Source organism: Mesoplodon mirus (genome assembly GCF_964341445.2).
Source record: "Mesoplodon mirus genome assembly, chromosome: 1".
Classification (NCBI taxonomy): Eukaryota; Metazoa; Chordata; class Mammalia; order Artiodactyla; family Ziphiidae; genus Mesoplodon; species Mesoplodon mirus.
Window position 1 is genome coordinate 223,494,238 of NC_138976.1, and position 21,811 is coordinate 223,516,048.

The 21,811-nt window shown below is 40.2% G+C and overlaps 1 protein-coding gene across 1 annotated transcript in view; it reads right to left on the minus strand.

The window, feature by feature from the left end:
• The window catches only part of KIF13B (kinesin family member 13B), a 190,695-nt gene that overhangs the window by 34,065 nt on the left and 134,819 nt on the right, over positions 1-21,811 (minus strand). The window contains exons 32-36 of the mRNA XM_082616987.1: positions 20,687-20,779; positions 16,136-16,288; positions 15,301-15,378; positions 13,850-13,903; positions 3,358-3,466 (exon numbers count right to left, since the gene is read on the minus strand). Of these exons, the coding sequence (XP_082473113.1) occupies positions 3,358-3,466; positions 13,850-13,903; positions 15,301-15,378; positions 16,136-16,288; positions 20,687-20,779 (487 nt within the window). The remainder of the gene's footprint in view (positions 1-3,357; positions 3,467-13,849; positions 13,904-15,300; positions 15,379-16,135; positions 16,289-20,686; positions 20,780-21,811) is intronic.

The following is a 21,811-nucleotide window of genomic DNA, read 5'->3' on the forward strand; positions in this document are numbered from 1 at the left end:
TACATGCAATGGTATGGATGACTTGAACAGATATGCTGAGCAAAAGAAGCCCAACACAAAAAGAGCACATACTATATGATTCCATTTAAATGAAACCGTAGAACGGGCAAAACTAATCTGAAATCAGAACACTGATGCACTGTGGGGAGTAACTGGAGTCACATAAATCTTCTAGAGCTCAACTGGGGTGTAAGTTATGTGAGTAAATAAACTTGTCAAAACTCATTAAATATGACCCATAGTCTAGAAAAAAGCTGTCAGAAAAAGACTAGGAGATTGGTCATGATGCTGGAGTTAGCAGGTAAGAAGTTTAAAAGCAGTTTTTATACACAGGTCCAAAGATGTAAAAAAGGATATGGTCTTAACAAATATATAGGTAGGAAAGAAATATCAGCAGAGAAATTAAAACTATTAAAAAAAAGAAGCAAATGGATATTCTAGAACTAAGAAGAATAACTGAAATTTAAAAATTCTTGGATGTGCTTAATAGAAGACTAGAAATGGCAGTAGAAATTATCTAATCAGAAGAAACAAGAATAAGATAAAAAGATGAAAAATTAAAATCAAAATAGAATAGAGCTTCTGTGACCCATAGGGCAATATTATGCAATATAACACGTGTGCAATTAGATTCTCAGAAGGAGTAGAGAGAAAAGGGCAGGGGGAAAATGTAACTAACTAAGAGTTGAACATTTCCCAAAATTGTTGGAAAAATCTCAATGTACAGACCCAAGAACATCGGTGAAACCCAAGCAAGATAAACACTGAGAAAACTATACCTAAGCACATACTGCCCAACTTGCTAAGAAGAAAAATAAAGAGAAAAGTTGGGAAGCAAACAACGTAAACAAAGATATACTACATGTCATGGGAAAGTGACACAGATGATGGCTGAATTCTCACCAGAAAAGAAGTGTAAAAGATACGCAGTGTCTTTGAAGAGCTAAAAGAAAACAAGCTATCAACTCAGAATTCTCTATCTAGTGAAAATATCCTTTGAAGAAAAAAGTGAAATAAAGATATTCTCAAAAAGGGAAACCCTTCTTCTCAAGGAAAACTGCACAATAAGAAATAATACAGGATATTCTTCAGGCTAAAGAGAAATAATATCAGATGAATATATGATCTTCAGGAAGGAGTAGATAGTGACAGAAATAATAAATATGAAGGAAAATATAAAAGATTATCTATAGTTTCTGAATTTCCTTAAAAGACAAATAGCTGTTTTAAAGAAAAAAAGAAAAAAAAAACAACCACTGTAAAATGGGTTCACAACACCTATAGAAGCAAAAGATACAACAATAATACAAAATAAGAGGGGTGGGGGAACAGGTAAATGGAATTACACTGTTGCAAGATTCTTATATTTGTGCAGTGGGAAGTGGTAATTATTAATTCTAAGTAGACTGTGGTAAAATTAAAGATACCTACTAGACTCATTTAACAAAGATGTTAATAAATAAATACAGGTATACCAGAAAGCCAAAGAAAAAATAAAATACTGCAAAATATTTTTCAATTAACCCAAAAGAAAACAGATTACAGAGGAAAAAATAAATAAATAGGCCAAATAGAAACCAACAGCAACATGGCAGACATAACAATAATAATATTAGATGTAAAAGAACTAAATATGCCAATTAAAAGGCAGAAATTGTCAGACTAGATTAAAACTAAAAAACACTAAACCTAAATATGCTGTCTATAAGATAATCACTCTTAAAGATAAATATAGGCTAAAATTTTAAAGACTGAGGCAAAGATACACCATGCAAGCAATATGCAAAAGAAAGTTGGTGTGGCTATACTAATATCAAGCAAGACAGATTTCAAAGTAAGAGTATTACCAGAGAGCTAAAGGGACATTTCATAATAAGAACCATCACTATGTCAGCAAAAAATAACAATCCCAATGTGTTATACCCAGTAACAGAGTTTCTAAATGAATCATGCAAAAACTGTTATAATTAAAGGAAAAAATAGACAATTTCACAATCATTATTTAGAGATTCAACACCTTTTCTCAATGACCGACTGAACAAATATGAGGGAAAAAAAATCAGTAAAGATATAGCAGGTTTGAACAAGGTTATCAACCACCTTGATCTAGTTGATATATAAAGAACACTGTGCCCAAAACAGAATAGACCTTTTCAAATACACATAGAATGTTCACTAAGATAGAATATAGTCTCAAAACATTTAAAAAGATTGAAATTTTGAAGAGTCTGTTCTCTGCTCATAATGAAATTAAATAAGAAATCAATAATAATAATATACCCCCAAGATATATAAAAATGAATTAATATGCTACCCAATAACCCAGGGGTCAAAGAGTAAATCAGAGAGAAATTAGAATATCTGGAACAGAATGATAAAAAAAACCACATCGTGCCAAAATTTGTGAAATGCAGAAAGAAATAACAATCAATGAAACAGAAAATAAAATGAAACTTGGCTCTGTGGGAAGACTAAAGAAAACTGACAAACCAGTCTCAAAAGTATTTAAGAAAAACAGAAAGAAAACAAAAATTATCTATTTAGAATAAAAAGAATGAACATCACAACAGATCCTATAAACATTAAAAGATCAATAAAGGAACACTGTAACATTTATGGAAATAAATTTAATAACTTTGGTGAAATAGAAATTTCCCTAAAAAAGATAATTTATGAAAACTTATAAAGAAATATAAAAAGTTAACTTTATAATAAAGAAATTGAAGTCATAATCTAAAATCTTCCCACAGAGAAAATTCCAGGCCCAGAGAGTGTCACTGGTGAATCTTGTCAAACATTTAAGGAAGTAGTAATACCAAGTTCACATAAACTCAGGAAAAAAAGATGAGGAAATTTTTCTCAAGTCACTTTATGAAACCAACGTAATCATGATACCAAAACCTAACAAAGACAATGCTATGAAAAAGGTACATATATTCATCATAGAACACATGCACAAAAACTCTAAACAAAATATTAGCAAACAGAATCAAACAAATATAAAGGATAACACATCATGATCAAGTGGTATTTCTCACAGGAATGCAAGATAAATTCAACATTCAAAACAATGTGACTCAACATGTTATGATAAGGAAGGGAAAAATTCAGATAGGCATTAACTAGTAGGACAGTGGTTACCTGGTAGGAAATCCTGATTTAAACTACTTCTGAAAGATGCTCAAATTTCATGACAGTGATTGAAAAATGAAAACATAACTTACCTGTTAAATTTGTTATAAAGCAAAAAAAAAAAAAAAAAAAAAAGAAAGTGCTTTGGGCAGGATTGGAAAAAATAAATAAATAAATAAATAAATAAATAAATAAATAAATTAAAAAAAAAAAAAAATAACTTACCTGGATTAGGAGAATGGTTATTTTGGGGACCAGGGGGAGATGGGGCAGCCGGAGTGATTGCTCTAGAAACGGCAGTTTGCGATACATCCTGTTGACTTTCCCACCGGCCCTATTAAGGACAAAATCGGGAATTTTGATTCATATCAATTAACAAAAAAATCTAAAGATACTGAAGAGAAATCTGTTACACATTACTAAAGTTTTATTCTTGTTATAAGACATGATAAATCTTATTACCTAAGTACTCTTCCTCTTGTACTTTTCCTCTTCTTTATAGAATCGCTCTCCCTAATAATATCACCTCACACTTGGGTATCCCCTATGATTAGTGAGGTTGAGCATCTTTTCGTGTGCTTATTGGCCACTCATATATTTGTATATGGAGAAATGTTTGTTCATGTTTTTTGCCCATTTTGTCCAAATGGCTAAACATTTGCCTAAGGCAGGACTGAAGCCAAATGCAGAATGAACTTCTAGGATAAAGATAGTCTGAAGTTTTGTTTTTTTTAAAAGCATTTCTATTTTACTAAAAATTTTAGGTGTCAAAATTCAAGAGGTTGACAGTATAGTACAGGAATAGCAAGTTCTCATGCTGTCGGTGGTCTTCCTGTACCTGCAGTCACTCCACTGCACACTTGTGAACACTGGTGTTCACTTCCCGCTGGGCTAGGGACAGGGCAAGGTGGTCATGTCTGCCAACGCAAAGACCTGTGCCAGCAACGGTGCACCTTCCTCCCTCACAGCAGCTCCTGAAAGTAGAGACTTACCTTCTTTGCATCTCCTAGACTTGAGGACTTGGTCACTCTGTGAGATGATGCAATGTCACTGACAAAATCACATGAACTAAACCTTGGTTTACTGCTTACTACAATGTATACAGCCTCCTGATATTCTTTCTCCTGTATCATGCTGCTTCTCACAAAACAGGGATTTAGTAAGACATTCCTTTTGAAATCCTCCCTTCCACCCTGCTCCTTAGGCCCTCTCGGCTCTTGTGCCTCAAGATACCCGCTTTCACTTCAGATTCTCGACTGAAACCTAGGAACAACTCTAATACAGTCAGGCATCTCCTCCTCCGCCACATCCCATTCATGAAAGTAAAACCTCTAGAACAGCATATTACCAAGCCTCTCTCTTTTTTTTTTTTTTTTTAACAGATACTAAAGATGAGTTCCAGGTAAGCCTAAACCAAGTAGTCACAAGTTGCCAATAATGGTAGTCTCTGAATTAACAAGTCTGACTGTACTTTCAACTTGTCTTGTAAATTCCCATTAAAGAGATTTCACCGCATAATACAAAAACAATGCCCAACAGGTGATGGACTAGTTTACCTGTCTAGAACTTGAGCCATAAACATGGTGGCAGCACTGAAACACTTTGCACATCAGTCCCGTCCAGGAAAGAAATAAACCCCAACCCATGCTACCAGTATAAAAACCAGTAATGGAGACGAGACACAACTCTTCTAAATGCTGTACGCTCTCTTTTGGTCCTCTGATAATCACTGACTGCTTTGTCACCAGAGTTTAAAAAATGGTATTTTATATTAGTTTAAGCCAGTACTCCACAGATGAGTGACCCTGACGACCAACTTGAGTCTTCATTAGTAATCACCTGCAAAGTAAGTTCTTTGCTGCTCCTGAAGGTGGATGGGGGAAGAAAGCCCTCTTAGGTTGCCAAAACGTACTGGAAACCTATCTGCTTTTAGCAGCCACCTTAAGTACTGACCATAAAATCGATAAGCCCTAAGTGATCTGGATCCTGTTTATCTTACAGAAGGCCAGTTTCCCTAGGAACCCTCTCAGCACTTGATATTTTAACAAAACGGTATGATGCTCAACAGTGGGAAGCTAGGAAGCAAGAGAGACATGAAGAGATGATGAGGGAAATGAACTATGAACATGTCACTGCAGGAGCATTTGTGTTACTATGAATCACACACTGATGCACATACTTTAATGTTTCATTAACTTTTTTTGCATTTAAATTTAATTATCTGTCTGGGAAGCTGCAGCTTTGTGTACTCTGGGACATCACCATCAGGTGACGGGACAATGAAGTCAACACTCTACTGAGCTTCTCAGGGGAAGAAAAGTCTCACGCTTTCTTTACAGGGTTTAAGCTCATGCAAGGTTGTTTTGAAGACAACGCACTTAATTTCAGAATAAATCTGTTTTCATACCTTACATTTTTCTTCCTTTTTGGCAGCTGACATAGTGGGACTCTGTCCCTTAGGAAAACGAAGCAGCTGATTTGGAGTCAGCACCTCAGCCATTTGGTGTGGTCCAATGACAAACAATGTAGGTGTCACCTCTTCCCCAAGGCACACTCAGGGCTCTGCTAGCTTCCCGGGTAATTTTTACCAGCTGGAACTCCCACACACAATGTTACTCCCAAATCTGAATGGAGGCAATAACTCTTTACTATCTCATCTATTTGAATATCTCAAGTAAAAACATTTGAAAGGATGCACACGGTACTTACACAGAGCCTAAGCCATATTGTTAGCCCCATCAGAGAATGAAAAACAGAGACACATTTCATCCATCTCCCTTAACCGCCCTCTTAACCTTGAGGCATCTCACAGTCTCACCAACCAGAGACGGGGACACAGAGTGTCTCAAATCGCTCTGGGACAGAACAGGCTCTGCTTCCAAGGGAACAACAAATTTGGATGATAAACTGGGTACAACGCTCCTCCCTCCTCTTTCTGACACCTGCAGATCTCTGGAGAAACGCTCCACTGAAATCATTCACTATATTCTTTCCCTCTGGCTGTACATATCCATTCTCTTGCCAGGAGTGGAATCTGTGGTCCGGGGTCTAGCAACACACACTGCCACCCAGGGACAAGGCAATTAGTGTCTTTCCAATACATTTCACATGCTTGGCTCGTCCAGGATTATTCTCCCTTTACTGAAATGTTGGGGAAGAAAAAAGGAAGCATCCCAGTTAAAGGTACTTCAGAGGGAGATCAACTCAGGACAATGAATAAAAAGGACTTGGCCAGACACCAGACCTTTCTGCTTTCTTATGAGCTCAGCTCTCAAAGTCAAAGAGTATGGCTTATTTTTTTTAAAACTTCTACCGCAGTAATCTACGCTCCACTACTGAAATCTGGAAAGATCAATCTGTGATGTTTCTGACATTTTTCATGTCTATCAACCTTCAGAATCAGCCACAATGGGACTTCCCTGGTGGTGCAGTGGTTAAGAATCCGCCTGCCAATGCAGGGGACATGGGTTCGAGCCCTGGTCCGGGAAGATCCCACAGGCCGTGGAGCAACTAAGCCTGTGTGCCACAACTACTGAGCCCACGCTGTAGAGCCCACGAGCCACAACTACTGAGCCCGCGAACCACAACTACTGAAGCCCCCGCGCCTAGAGCCCATGCTCCACAACGAGAAGCCACCACAATGAGAAGCCCACGCACCACAACAAAGAGTAGCCCCTGCTTGCCACAACTAGAGAAAGCCCTCTACGTGGTCACAAAGCACCGAGCTGATCTCCCTGTGCTATGCGGCTTCTCTCCCATTAGTTAGCTATTTTACATTTCGTAGTGTATATATAAGTCCATGCCACTCTCTCACGTTGTCCCAGCTTACCCTTCCCCCTCTCCATGTCTTCAAGTCCATTCTCTACGTCCGCCTGCATCTTTATTCCTGTCCTGCCCCTAGGTTCTTCAGAACCTTTTTTTTTTCTTTTTTTAGATTGCATATATATGTGTTAGCATATGGTATTTGTTTTTCTCTTTCTGACTTACTTCACTCTGTATGACTGACTCTAGGTCCATCCACCTCACTACAAATAACTCAATTTCGTTTCTTTTTATGGCTGAGTAGTATTCCATTGCATATATATGCCACATCTTCTTTATCCATTCATCTGTCGATGGACACTATGCTTAAAAGCAAAACCCAACAGGGAAAAACACAGCACGCTCTCAGCTGACTTGAGGACCTGATCGGTCCCCCTTGGGCACCTCCTGTTTTGCTGTTACCGCTCTCCAGACAGACACAAATGCTCTGGGTATTCCATAAAGAGGTCTGGTTTTGATCAGGAAAGTGACAAAGAGATAAACAAAGAGAAGCATCAGTGACATTGCAGGTCCAAAGGTGGCTTCTCGTGCAGCTAAAGAAGAGGTGACTCATACTTGGTACCAGCCTTAACTAGTGCCACAGTACATAACTGCAGTTTTCAGGAAGGTGATGGAGCCAAAACACACCATCCAGTTTTGTTAACTGAATATTCATTTAGGCTTTTGGCTACTTTTAATTGCATCAAAAACTCCAATAAGAAGCTGACAAACATCTTACTAACTTATTTAAAAACATATAATTCCATTTAAAATGTCTTTAAGTAAGACCAGTATTTTTCGTTGACAGAGTTCCTTGGATTGCAAAAGATCTCAATGCACAGCCACTGTTTAAATGGAAAAATAATCTGCTGAAATTAATTCTGTACCTAAAGATGAGTCTAATCTGGTAGACTGGTCACAAAAACTTTGCTAAGTTTTCATTATACCTATACAAAAACTGCCTTACAATAATGATGAAATAGCCAGTAACAGTAAATAACAACATCACTGCAATTAGAAATATTTTATATTCTTAATTGAAAAGCTTTTCAAGAGTGATTTCTTTTAGGCCATAAGGTGAAATTAAAAGTGAAGAGTAGTTAATAGAATTCAATTTATCTTTTTAAGATTAATTAGCTCATCAGTTGCATCTTGGTGGAGCTCAGGAAACAATTCCAACTTGAATATGTAGCGAGCATCCATAAATAAGGGCATGCAAAATGTGGCTGGCCGAATTCCAAGTATTATAGGCCAAAGTGTGACACTGTTTTAGTACCTTACCACTTGCTCTCACCTCCCCAAGAGCCCTAATCCTAACACACTCTCTGCTCCTGCCTCCCGGACACACCTTTTAGTGTTACTTTTCTCCCGACTGACTAATCTTTGCCATGACATTAACTGAAAATTAGTAGGGAAAGGCAGACTTGAACTTGCTCCGTGGCCTCTCCCTGCTTCTAAACCTGAATGTTCTGACATTAGGTGGGGAGGACACAGCACATCAGATTCTCTGGCCTGTAACTCTGATTTCGGAATCAAGAAAGAGGGATAGACACATAGATAATGGAACAGAGAACCCAGAAACAGGCCCACATGAGTTTGCAAGGTAGATGTAACTAATGTGATTATAATTTTCAATTTTTCAAAATACAGTTTCTAGCATTTTAAGCATCGATTCCAGGTTAAAATTATATTTCCGACTCAACTTCCCTTTTCGTTAAATACTTTCATGCAAGGAAGCCAAGATGGTCCCAATGAGCAAAGTTCTGTGGCGTTGAAGGAAGGCCCGAGGCACTTTTGCTCTCTTCTTTGCTTCTCTCCCCCATCCCATGCTTGAGAAAAGGACACCTTACAAGTTCTCAAACATTTACTGTATCATTTGCTTAATTAATGAATTAACTCCAACTCTTTGCATTCCAGAGCCTTCTACATTCCATCAGATGCCTTCGTTCCTGGTCTCTTCTGACAGATATCTTCAAAGCCCAGGCAACAAGGAACATTTGAGAGGAATTGTATATACTGATTACCAAAGTTATTTTTACCAAAGGGTAAGAGCCAAAAACTTAGTACAGTATCAAACTTAGTCATCTTATAAAAACTACATTTAAAAATGCATTCTTATTCTCAAGGTAAAAGTAAGCATGTTTTAGATAGTAGGATAATACTTGTATCCCACTCATTAGGAAAAACCTCATGGATTAATTACCTCTCCCTGGATCTCTGAAAACTGCAGAATGAAGGAAGTCTCCAAAAGAAAAGGAAAAAAACCAACATGAGTCTTTGAGATTTTCCAGAACAATTTCTTTAGTAATCTCTCCTTGAGGATTTTGTGCGAAAATTATTACAGATAAAGCAACTGAAGACCTTCTCAAACCACTGCTTACTAGAGAATAAAATCTTCTGCCTACTATAAAGGGTAGAGAATAAAATTTTTTAATTTTAATTTATTTAATTTTTTTCAATAGGTAATTTGTTCCCATGATCCAAAAAACAAGTAATATAAAAAGGCACACAGTGAGAAGCCTCCTACCTCAGGTGCCCACATGCTTCTACTCTCTCCCCAGGCAGGTAAGTAATGGTATCCGTTTATCATATATCCTTATAGGGTTTCCTGCGTCTATGTGAGCAAATCTATAAACAGCCACACGCACCTCTCTGTTTCCCTCCTTTTATAATTCAAACGGCAGCATACTATGCTGCACTGCATTTTTAATCCCTAAGTATATCCTGGTGATCTTCCACATTAGTACCTGGAGGGGTTCCTAATTATTTTTTACAGCTGTATAGTATCCCATTTACTTATGTGTGTGCACATGCACACACTCACAGGGAGAAAATAGATTTAACCAGACCAAACCAATGGACATTTAGCTTGTTTCCAATCGTCTGCCATTATAAACAATGTGGCAATGGGCACCCTCATATATATGTCATTTCATATGTCTATGAGCACTGCTGCTGTGTAAAGGGGTTTAATAGGACTTGGAAAATTTGTATGTCAACTAGTTTAAACACTACCCTGAGGAATTCTACTATGCACAGCATTATAACAATTTTGAATTCAAAGCAATGCCATATTTGACGATGTTTTTCATTGTTTCATTTAAAAGACCAAAGGGAGGAATCTCTGTTCCTTGCTGCTATTGGTGGAGGGAAATGTTTCTGTTCTCGCTAGTAAGAAAATACAATTTAAAACATATTTATTTTCCTTAAAAATTTTTTAAGAGGCCCTGCTTTAAATCATAAAACTACTGAGGGCCCCTCGCCTGCGAACGGGGGAGCCACTTTGTGCCCCCTACTGAAGTGAGCCTGGAATCAAATCCTCTTTGCTAAGTGTTCTTGTCACTTTGTTTCCTAGCATTATTTATGATCCTCTATCACCTGAATTTCCATACTCATTAAACAGGTCCATCCATTAAATCTTAGAACAGTTTTCCTCTACCTTTCCCCTAGTGAAAAGCAAAAGGTCTCTGATTTTGGTATGTGGACATTCATAAAACCTACTGATCTGGACACAAGCAGGAAGTCAAGTGATGCCTGTGGTGACAGTGATGGAGTGGATGGAATCCCAGCCATACCTGGTAACCGTTCAGGGCCCATGGGGGCCAACAGTTCACAAGAAGATAAAGTAATAGCTCCACAGCTGAACTGGGAGCACAGTTAGTAACGGGCAGCTGGCCTTTCTGTTTTCCCTGAAAAGAACTCCACTGTCCGTCAGAGGCTGGGGACTGCTGTGGTTGCGGAGGGGTGAGAGAGGCCAAGTTCTAAGGAAGACTGCAAACTGCTGCAACGGGAGAAAAGGGTCCTTCACTGTTTGGAGGCGTCGGACGAAAACTGAAAATACACGCTGAAACAGAGCAGACAGAGCCAGATCCTGGGACGGCATCAGGACACCAGTAAAATCTGAGAGGGGAGAATTTCCTCATCTTCGCTAAGTTACCCAGGGGCCCCAGGACATCAAGATGACTGAAAAAGGGACGGTCCTGGTAGAGTAACAAAAAATGTGTAATTTATTTACTCATTTAATATATGCCCTGCTGGGACTTCCCTGGTGGTCCAGTGGTTAGGACTCTACGCTTCCACGGCAGGGGGCACAGGTTCGATCCCTGGTCAGGAAACTAAGATCCTGAAAGCCGTGCAGCACGCCCCCCAAAAAAACCCAAACAAAAAACAAAACAAAAACACACAACCCCCCCCCCAAAACACGTCCTGCGTACTTCTCCCCAGTCCTCCACAGAAGAGACTGCCCTGGGAAAGGCCTCCAATAAACTCTTCACTCTCACACCCAAAATAGTCTTTTCAGTCCTCATCTCGGTCTCTGAGGAGTCTGGAAGGAGCTCCTAAACCGCCTTTCTCCGGCACCAGTTTCCAAGCCGCCCTCCTGCGCCTGCTCTCCTCTTGGAGGACTCCGGTCCATTGTCGCCCTGGCCGGCTTCCCCTCCTGCACAGGCCTGAAAGTATCACCATCACGCCCGCACGGCCTCGCCTCTGTGCTCAAATCCCTCACGCTGGTCCAACCAGGCCCTGAGCTCCCCACTCTGTCTTCAGCTCAGGCTTCCAGACCCCTGAACTGGCACACATAACCTTTTGTCCAAAACTGACCTCAATCATTTTCTTCTCCAAACGTGCGCCTGCAGCATTCACCTCTCCGCACTGTCACCCAGCGCCCGTGTCACCCTGTCTCCCCTGGGCTCCACCTTGTTCTTCATGTTGCCGAGTTCTAGAGCTTCCATCTCCTGAGCATGTCCCGAGTCTCTCCCTCCCCCTCCCTGCTGCTGAGACCTCTACCCCACCTGCTGTCCCCACCCTCACTTGTGCATTGGTAACTGTACACATTTCTACTATGTACATTATTCTAATGTAATTTTTTTTTTTTTTTTTTTTTTTTTTTTTTTTTTGCGGTACGTGGGCCTCTCACTGCTGTGGCCTCTCCCGTTGCGGAGCACAGGCTCCGGACACGCAGGCTCAGCGGCCATGGCTCACGGGCCCAGCCGCTCCGCGGCATGTGGGATCTTCCCGGACCGGGGCACGAACCCGTGTCCCCTGCATCGGCAGGCGGACTCCCAACTACTGCGCCACCAGGGAAGCCTTCTAACGTAATTTTATACACCACAGCCAGGAACATGAGTGGGGTTTAGGTGGACTGTTTAAAACTACTCCTTCAAGTGACCCAGCTCCCCCGCTACTCCTAGGCGCATCATATAGGAACTTCTGAAATAAGGCCCCTGTCTCTGGGCTCTGCCGCACACTACACCCTCTCTGCTTTACTCATGCTCATTCCTCCTTCCACACTTCTGCTCACACTCTTGCTTCAAACCCTTCCCTGCCTTGGGTGGACCTTACCCTCTTTCAGCATTAAGCTTACTGGGGGCGGGGGGTTCCCCCTCTCCGCAGCCTCTCTTGGTCCCTGAACAATACCTATAAAAGTGCCCACTCCCTCCTCTGGGCTTCTGCTCTACCCAGGCATACTTCTCTTACAGCATCTGTGTTCCTTTATTCTGTTTATTTGGTGTAGATGAAACAATAATTCTTTTTCAGGCAGATACTACTGTTTTCTATTATTTTCTTCATTTAAACATAAGGAAACTAGGGTGAGAGAGAAAAGCTGAAGAAATTTTGGCTACTTTTTTTCAAGGAATTTGTGATAGAGGATTTGGGTTAGATGGATTTCAAAAAAAACATAGAAAGTCATGTTTTTTTCTTATATTTTCCTTAAAATACTTGAGTTATTTGTAATTAATAATGACACAATTTTCCAAAAGCTCTGCTTTGTTTAGCTAATCACAACTATGCTATGATTATCAAGAGCTAATCACACCTGTCAGTGGACCCGTATCAAGGAGTACTAAACCTTAGCACACTTTCAGACGCATGGTAGGTGGTCAGTGAACTGATGAGCTGGAGAGCAAGTTATTTGCCTATAAACACTGAGATATATATTTTTAAGATTTAGATTACTGGTAGTTGGTCTGAAATAATAGGGTATATATACACACATACGTATCTATGTATTACTTCAGGTAAACACCTAGTAACCTAGATCTTAAAAATAAGTCTAATCGTTCATCAACTTCATTGTCTTTTTCTTAAGTTTTTATAAGGAAAATTTCAAACCTATACAAAGACAGATTGTAGAATATTTAACAAGAATAGAAAGAATAGTGTAAGAATAGTGTAATGAATACCACTCAGCTTTGATAATGATTAAATAGCCAATCTTCTTTTATCTGTATCTTCTTTTACTCTGACACAACTTCCTCATGTCAGACCATTTCATATGACACTTTTGGCCTCCTCAAGGGTGAAGATATCGACACAGAGCACACTGCCTGCAGCTGGCAGCACCAACATCTAACGAGGTCCCTCAAAAAAAGGCAGGCACAAAACTGTGACATCCAGTTACAATTTCAAGTGTGAGCCCTTTAAGTACATGACAATGAATTGTCTATGCTTAAAACTCTGTTATATTGGGGAAAGCCATATTAACAAGCGAGTAAATACATTCCAGCTAACAAAATTGCTGTTCACTTATTTTTCTTTCTTCTAACAAATAATATTAACTTTTAGACATAATCTTACTCCTCATATATGTTCAATCATCTCATCAATATTTTACTATTAAAAATCTGACATGAAGTTCCTTTTCTGACACAAACAGGAAGAATATTTTCAACAGAAGAACTTAAGCAACTGAATCGTTTTTTAACCCTTAGAAAGTAGAGTAATAATAAGGTCTCGGTAACATTATTTTAACTGGCAGATAAAAAGAAATGAACTCAACGCTCTCCAATAAATTTCACTTAGTACAGAAAACTGGGAGAAAATTTGGCACGCAAAACTAGCGTGTGATATTTGAGAAGAGGAAAGCTGGAATGGGAAACGGATCAAAGACTGATAGAAAATAGTTACAAACACTCACCTTGTTGCTACCTAGACTGTAGGATGGAATAAGATCCTGTCGGCTGCCAGACAGCTAAAAAAGAAATAAAGAGGGGGATTAGTCCTTCATGTGCAAAAGTACATAGATCTATGGTCCTGGAAATACAAGACTTTGAAAACCGAATCAACAGAATGTTGAAGTTGGATGGTATCAGAGAGGCTGTCAAGACCAAAGTTACAAACTAGACTAGTGGCCTTTGGGACACTGTCAGGTGCAGTTTTGTTGAAAACCTGAATTAACATTTTTAAGATGGGAGGTTTGTATAACATCAGGTATCCAGCGTACACTGAGGCAACAGCTGGCTGGGCCCGAGTAAGAGACACTTCATTTGTTTATCCCCTTCTATTTAAAGGATACCAGGTTACTGGTTACCTTACCCTGTCCTAATCGGACGACTCCTTTCTCTGGGTATTGTAGCAAATGTATACAGGCAAACTATTTATTTTAAACCATAGGATTCTAAATACCAAATCTCTGCACATACCAGTGCATTTTAGTAGATCATTTTCTGAAGGAGTGAGAAGATATTTACACTGAGTTAAAGTGGTATTTTTTACTGCCTGAGAATGTTCCCAATCTTTCCATCTGAGATCATCAGTGACGTCACTCTGTCTCACGGGGCCACATGTGCCCTCCAGCCTGACACCCATCCTGCCTCTCACTGGGACCTCTCCAACACCAAGGCTAAGGGTCAGGTGCTCTTTTTTTTTTTTTTTTTTTTTTTTTTTTTTCTTTTTGCGGTATGCGGGCCTCTCACTGTTGTGGCCTCTCCCGCTGCGGAGCACAGGCTCCGGACGTGCAGGCTCAGCGGCCATGGCCCACGGGCCCAGCCACTCCGCGGCATATGGGATCCTCCCAGACCGGGGCACGAACCCGTATCCCCTGCATCGGCAGGCGGACTCTCAACCACTGCGCCACCAGGGAGGCCCCAGGTGCTCTTTATTTCAATGCTTGTACCATGGCTTTTCTGGGTATCAAGTTCAGACAAAGGTGTACTATCTCTCATATTCATATCTTTATCAAAAGTAAGGAAAGTAGAGATAAATCACAGTTTATAAACCTAGTCCAGACTTCTCCTCAATTTATAAGTAATTCAGTTTGGCCTAGAAAATTCAGTTTCCCTAGGCATTCGGCTAGTTTTGCTTTAGTACAACAAACACTCACCTAACAGAGTCACCGTGCCAGGCACTGGCGACATGAAGATAAATGAGAAACATTACAGAGGGACTCACCTGGGTACTTTCCCTGTAAAATTAGGAAGGACAGTGACAGAGGGGTGGCACCGATGCTTCAGGGTAGAGAATGAGGACACTTAAATCAGTTCATAGAAGGAAATGATATCCGAGATGAGATTCAGAGGATGGGAAGGAGTTATCCAAGGAAGGAGGAGGAGTGAAAGCAGAGCGCAGAATGGGGTCCCATGTACTCACTCTGTTCACATTTGGAGAGCTAATACTCCTCCTATTCAGCTTCCCTTTTCCTGTCAACTGTTCCTTCACTGCAACTTCCTGTCAGTCAGAGGAAATACAGACGAAAAATACACATGAGAGACACACTTCCAAAGTAACAGTATCTTAAAGCAGGCTCTGAGCTATGGACACATTCCCAGTTCTTTAAACGATGGCTGTTACTTCACACGACAGAATGACCCAATTACCATCACTGTGGAATACTCAAAGTTAATTAAACAGCTGACAGGTTACCTGGATCATTCTTTTCTGTATCTACTGACGGCCCCCTTGAAGCTGGCCAGAAGTCAGTCCCAAGAGAAAGATTATTAAAAGCAGACCATTCTCTTTTATTTTTCATTAGTATTTTTGGTTAAAAAAAAAACAAAGTCTCAACACTGTCACATAAAATGGAGTTCAGGGTTTCTCTGAGGCTTAGGTTTACGGCTGGCACTTCTGTCTTCCCTTCTAGAGATCCACTCCAAGGCTGTGGAGGCAAAGAAGGGCACAGCACTCTACCTTCTGTGACATAATGACCCAGTATCAGGGAATTTCTAAAATACTTCCTTAGCCACCAGAGTTGCATATTCTCTTCCACTACTTCCAAATGGCAACTAGATACCAATTAGGGTCTTGGAAAAAGTAACTTTCCAGTAGTTTCTGTACCTTCGAAGACTTACCCAGCAAGTTTAATCTCAATTAATATGCTCTACTTAGAGGCTTCAAAAGTTTAGATGTAACAATACTGTGACTTGTGGAAAGTCAAACCCAGAGTCAGGCTGGGCTGGCACCATGGCCACCAGCTCTGTCGGCTGACCTGGCGAAGACGATCTAACGTGAGAAGGTTCTCCACTGCCAGCACGCTCCTGAGGTATTTCTCAATATATGCCTCCGAGTCAGCAGAAGCCGTGTTTTCAACGTTAGCTGCCATCCTTGCTAATGCTTCTCGTTCCTCTACGCCCTGGGCATCCTGGAGAATGGAAAATTGTATATTAAAGTTAAGTACCTTGCAGAAGAAAATGTTACAAAAGCTTCCTGATCTATACAGATACACGCAAGAGTACTGAACGACCAAATGGGATGTATTCCAAATTCCATTTTAAAGTCAGCTTCTGGAACTCAAAATGCATTTTCCCACAGAAATCATGGTATAAATGGTGGTTAGGTTCACTTGAAAGGCTGGTTAAACATAGAGCAGCTGAAACACAGCACATTTTCAACAAAACTGTTCTCTCCTACATTTCCATTGCAAACAAAGACATTCCTGGTTAGAAAGGATTTGGTGGGCTAGCTGGAAATCTAACCACAATAGTACTTCCTGAACATATCTTGGGGGGCCAGAGGGAAGACTGAGGAGCTGGGGTAACAGCTGGATACCTGTGGGATCCAAACAGCCCCTGCAGGAGACAGACACAGGTATGGAGGCTAAGAGTGGAGAGAAGGGCTGGCTTCCAACCCTTCTGCTAAGCAGCCTCCCCCAGACTACATATCCCAAGTGTGGTCTCAATCCCCAACTCTGCAGTGGCAGAGGCCAAAGGCTGGAAGCTGACCAAGAAGAGAAGTAACCAAGCAAATTCTCACTTGCCCAGCTCCCTGGACGCAACTGGTCCAGGCATATATAAATGGGATGTTTGCAAGTCAGGGAGGGACTTTGTTAATGCAGTCAGGTATCTCAAGCTCATGTGGCTCATAACAAAGTACTCTTCCCAGGAAAAATCAGATACTTTTTTTACTGGTGAATTTATTATAGTAACATCAAAGACTACAAAATATATATCCGCATGCCACTGCATCTTAAGATACCATCGACTTTAAGAAAAGACATCTTATATACCACTGAGGAGGGAAAAAAACTCTGCCAAGTAACTTTAAGTTATCGTCAATTATAAGACCCATTCTAACTTCAAAAATATTTTTTAAAATTTACATAAGCCTTACAGGCTTCCCTTGTGGCACAGTGGTTAAGAACCTGCCTGCCAACGCAGGGGACACGGGTTTGAGCCCTGGTCCGGGAAGATCCCACATGCCGCAGAGCAACTAAGCCCGTGCACCACAACTACTGAGTCTGTGCTCTAGAGCCCGCGAGCCACAACTACTGAGCCCACACGCCATAACTACTGAAGCCCATGCGCCTAGAGCCCGTGCTCCACAACAAGAGAAGCCCCCACAACAAGAAGCCCGCACACTGCAATCAAGAATAGCCCCTGCTCACTGCAACTAGAGAAAGCCTGCGTGCAGCAACGAAGACCCAATGCAGCCAAAAATAAATCAATAAAATAAATGAATTTATTTAAAAAAATTTACATAAGCCTTAGAATGGATAAAATATGGAAAAATTCAGAAGACAGCTTAAGTTCACAAAACTTTTGTCTCCTACAGTAATTCGTTTGGGCCCAGGAATCATCCTCATTTTACAAATGAGGAAAGAGGAAGGTCGCATAATTAGCAAAAGAAGCAAGACTAGAATTAGGTCTCCTGACTCCTGATAGAGTATTCTTTGAACCACTGGACATGGAATACTTTATGGTGTCTGAAGGGAACAGACATTATCCTGATTTTCTAAGGAAGAGGATACCTGAGTTTTAAAGAAATGTATATATTATATATCCATGTTATCCACACAAGATATAAAACATTTCCATTTCCTATCAAGAAATAAAACATTTCCATTTCCTCAGAAAGTTCGACCCCTAGCCTTCCCCCAAGGCAAGATGGTTTCTTTCACCACAGATTAGTTCACCTGTTTTAGAAGTTCACATAAATGGAATGACACCCTTTGGCACCTGGCTTTTCACTTAGCATAGTGATTTAGAGATTCGTTCACATAGTTCATTTCTTTGTATGGCTGAGTAATATTCCACAGTATGGATACGCCACAATTTATTTATCCATTCGTCTGTTGATGGATGTTTGGGTTGTTTCCAGTTTTAGGTTATTTTGAATTAAGCTGCTTTGAATATTCCTGTGCAGATCTTTATGGATATATGCTTTCATTTCTCTTGGGTAAGGACCTAGAAGTAGAATTACTGGGTCACAGGGTAGGTGTCTATTTAACTTTATGATCAACTGCCAGTGGTTATATCATTTTATACTCCCATTAGCAATGAAAGCATTCTAGTTGCTTTAAAAAAAAAAAAAAAAAGGAAGAAAGGCGAAACCATCTCTTGTTGCTCTCTGGTCTATGACTATTTCTTTTTGCTACCATGCCCTCAAAGCTTCTGTAATATGGAACACAAAGAACTTTTCCAGGCTTTTTCATGATGAATTCTAGCTTTTAAGAAGCTTTTTATTTTATTTTGAAATAAAAAATAAACTAGTGTAGTCCTTACACTATAAGTTTTATGTCTCACTTTTCCTTTTTCTTTATCATCAAGATTTGATAATGTGACCCTAACCCTTCCCAACTTAGACATTTAGCTAATTATTAACAGGTAGCCCCATCACATGAGGCTATATGTTTATCTTTCTGCTGATTTCCCCACATTTCTGCCCTTTGAAAAACCGTATCACCTGAAGAATAAAAGCACTGCTAAAGAAGATAAGAAAACTACAAATGGGGGACTTTCCTGGTGGTGCAGTGGTTAAGAATCCGCCTGCCAATGCAGGGGACACGGGTTCGAGCCCTGGTCCAGGAAGATCCCACATGCCGTGGAGCGCCTAAGCCCGTGCGCCACAACTACTGAGCCTGCGCTCTAGAGCCCGCGAGCCACAACTACTGAAGCCCACGAGCCACAACTACTGAAGCCCACGAGCCACAACTACTGAAACCCACGCACCTAGAGCCCATGCTCCGCAACAGAGAAGCCACCGCAATGAGAAGCCCATGCACTGCAATGAAGAGTAGCCCCCGCTCGCCGCAACTAGAGAGCGCCCACGCGCAGCAATGAAGACCCAACACAGCCAAAAATAAAATTAAAAAAAAAAAACAACTACAAATGAGGAGAGAAGAGAAGAAAGATGATGGGAGAAAAGGAAAAACTGAAGATAGTTCACTGCAAGTGTCACTGTTTCTCAACTGCATTCAGACCGTTTTATAGAGTTAAGATCTGAAACAACTAGAAAAAAGAGAAAACACTCAGATACAGAGAATAAACAGTAAATCTCTAGCCCCACATATAAGTATACAAAGAGTAATATATTCCAGATCCAAGATTTTGCAGCTTGTCTAACTCGAAAAGGGGCTCAATTTTTAAATGGTCAGCAGGCTCCAAATTAAATAAACAGTTAATATGTGCTATGTAAGCCTAATACTTTGAAGGTCCAGGCAAGAATTAGTCACTATGTGACATTATTTGAGAGGAAGAGTGTTCTGTGATATAAGAACTCTAAAACAAAGCCTAAGTACTGTGTAATCTTTTCACTCTTCCAAAACCTGATCTGTCTTAAAATATATATTGTCCATCTATTGTTCAAATAATCAACAGAATCAATCAACAAGCACTGAGCCCTCAAATCAAGAGAACGAAGGCACCATGGATGGTGTGCTTAGGAGGGAGTGCTTGCCCCAGGGTCCCGTTCCCATTTTCCACCCCAAGGGCAGCACAGCCTGGACCTCCCCACTCACTCCCCGATTTGGGGTAGTCAATGTAGCAGAAGGAGCCACTCTTGTGTTTTTCGTCGGGTCCTTTTCTTAGACCCCTCACTTCTCCTGCTCCTGTAAGGAAGGCCTCGTTACTAGCTAGGCCAATAACCAAGTGAACAAATCTGTCTAACTCAGGAATTAAGTACTAGGAAGCATATATAAACTACATCCTCTAGCAAGCTCCTGTCAGGGGTATTTTCAGCTCTATCTGTTTGATTCCTGTGCATATCTGAATTAGCTCAGAAAGAGAAATAATAATTGTAACTATAATAATAATGGCAATTACAATTTATTGTTTAGCATGTACACAATTTGTGTATATGGTCTCATTTAATCCTTAAAAACAACCCTGTACAGAAGGTATCACTAACCCAATTTGATGAATGAAAAAATTTAGGCTCAAAGTAACTTACCCAAGTTCACGTCACTAAGAGGTGACAGAAACAAGGTTTCTGTTTCATTCCAAAATGAAACCCTGAAACTCTATGTTATGCTGTGTTGCCTTCCTTCAAGGGTTATACCCTCTTCTGTGGGTAAAAAGGTGTTGATTTGCTTTTCAAAAGATTCTTCTTTTAACAAAATACTAAAACCAAAACCTTTAAAGCCACACAAGTACATTTTACTCTGAATCGAGTTAAGATTAGGAAATTCCTCTACAAATTTATAGCATTTTCCTAAATATACATTTTCATTTAACACACATTTCTTGCACAGGTGACTTTTCAGGGAGTTTGCTCTTTCTACATGTTTATTTTTAGTATATTCAAATTTCATATGATCCTTCACCTCTGGAATATTGGAGACAATTTCAAAGGTCACTCCACAGCCTGGAATGGAACTTCGATGTGACATCTTCTTTAGGAGACTCTGAGCAAAACCCTAGAGAAAAACAAAACAGAAGATATGGTTTCCCACCTCAAACACTGAGTTTTCATTAACAAAGAGACAGTATAAACGACACCACATTCACTCGAACCAAAAAGGAAAAGAACATACTTCCAATAGAAGTCAGAATCCAAACCACTACATAGAAGTTCCTCAACTTTGTCTTAGTGCCCCAAACCAATTTATATGATGCCTGCCACGTGACAGGTCCCATACCCAATATATGAAAAGTACAAACCCTAAACTCGGGAACCACACTAGGCATCTGGCTCAACTCTGCTTAAAGGCTACAGAAATAAGACTGTTGACTTCTACAAGATAAAATGACCTTCTAACGAAGATGTAAGGAAGGGCTGGTGACCCTTATCCTTTTTTTCTTTTCTTTCCAGCACGATAGACATCCTGCACTATGAACATTGACAAGTTCAGGCATTAATTCTTGACCAAAGCAGGATCGTTATGAAGAATGATTTAAGAGTGCATGGTCATTGTTTATGCTGACTGCGCTCTTTGCACGGTTAAGAATTGAACTGTTGAATTAATGCATAGATGACTCATTTGAAGATGTTGCTAAGACTGAACATCCTGTAGAGGTTGAAGAGAGCACGGATGAGGGCAGAATATATTTGGTGAATAAAGATAAGAGTAAGAGAGAATATTAAACTGACACTGAACCTTTTTCCCTCACGCAAAAGCCAAGTAGGAAATAGGTAAAAACCCCCACACAGAATAGGAAAAAAGCTGTTCGGTCTCAGAAGTACATATTTTCACAAACTTAATAATAATTCAGTGATCTTTAGTTAACTTTTTAAAAGATTTAACCTCTTAGAATGCAAGAGCCTCTTAGAATGCATTTATTTCATCCCTTCACTCTAGAGTCCAGACTTACAAGGTGGCACAATGGTTAGGAATCCGCTTACCAATGCAAGGGACATGGTTCGAGCCCTGGTCCGGGAAGATCCCACATGCTGCGGAGCACCTAAGCCCGTGCGCCACAACTACTGAGCGTGCACCCTAGAGCCCGCA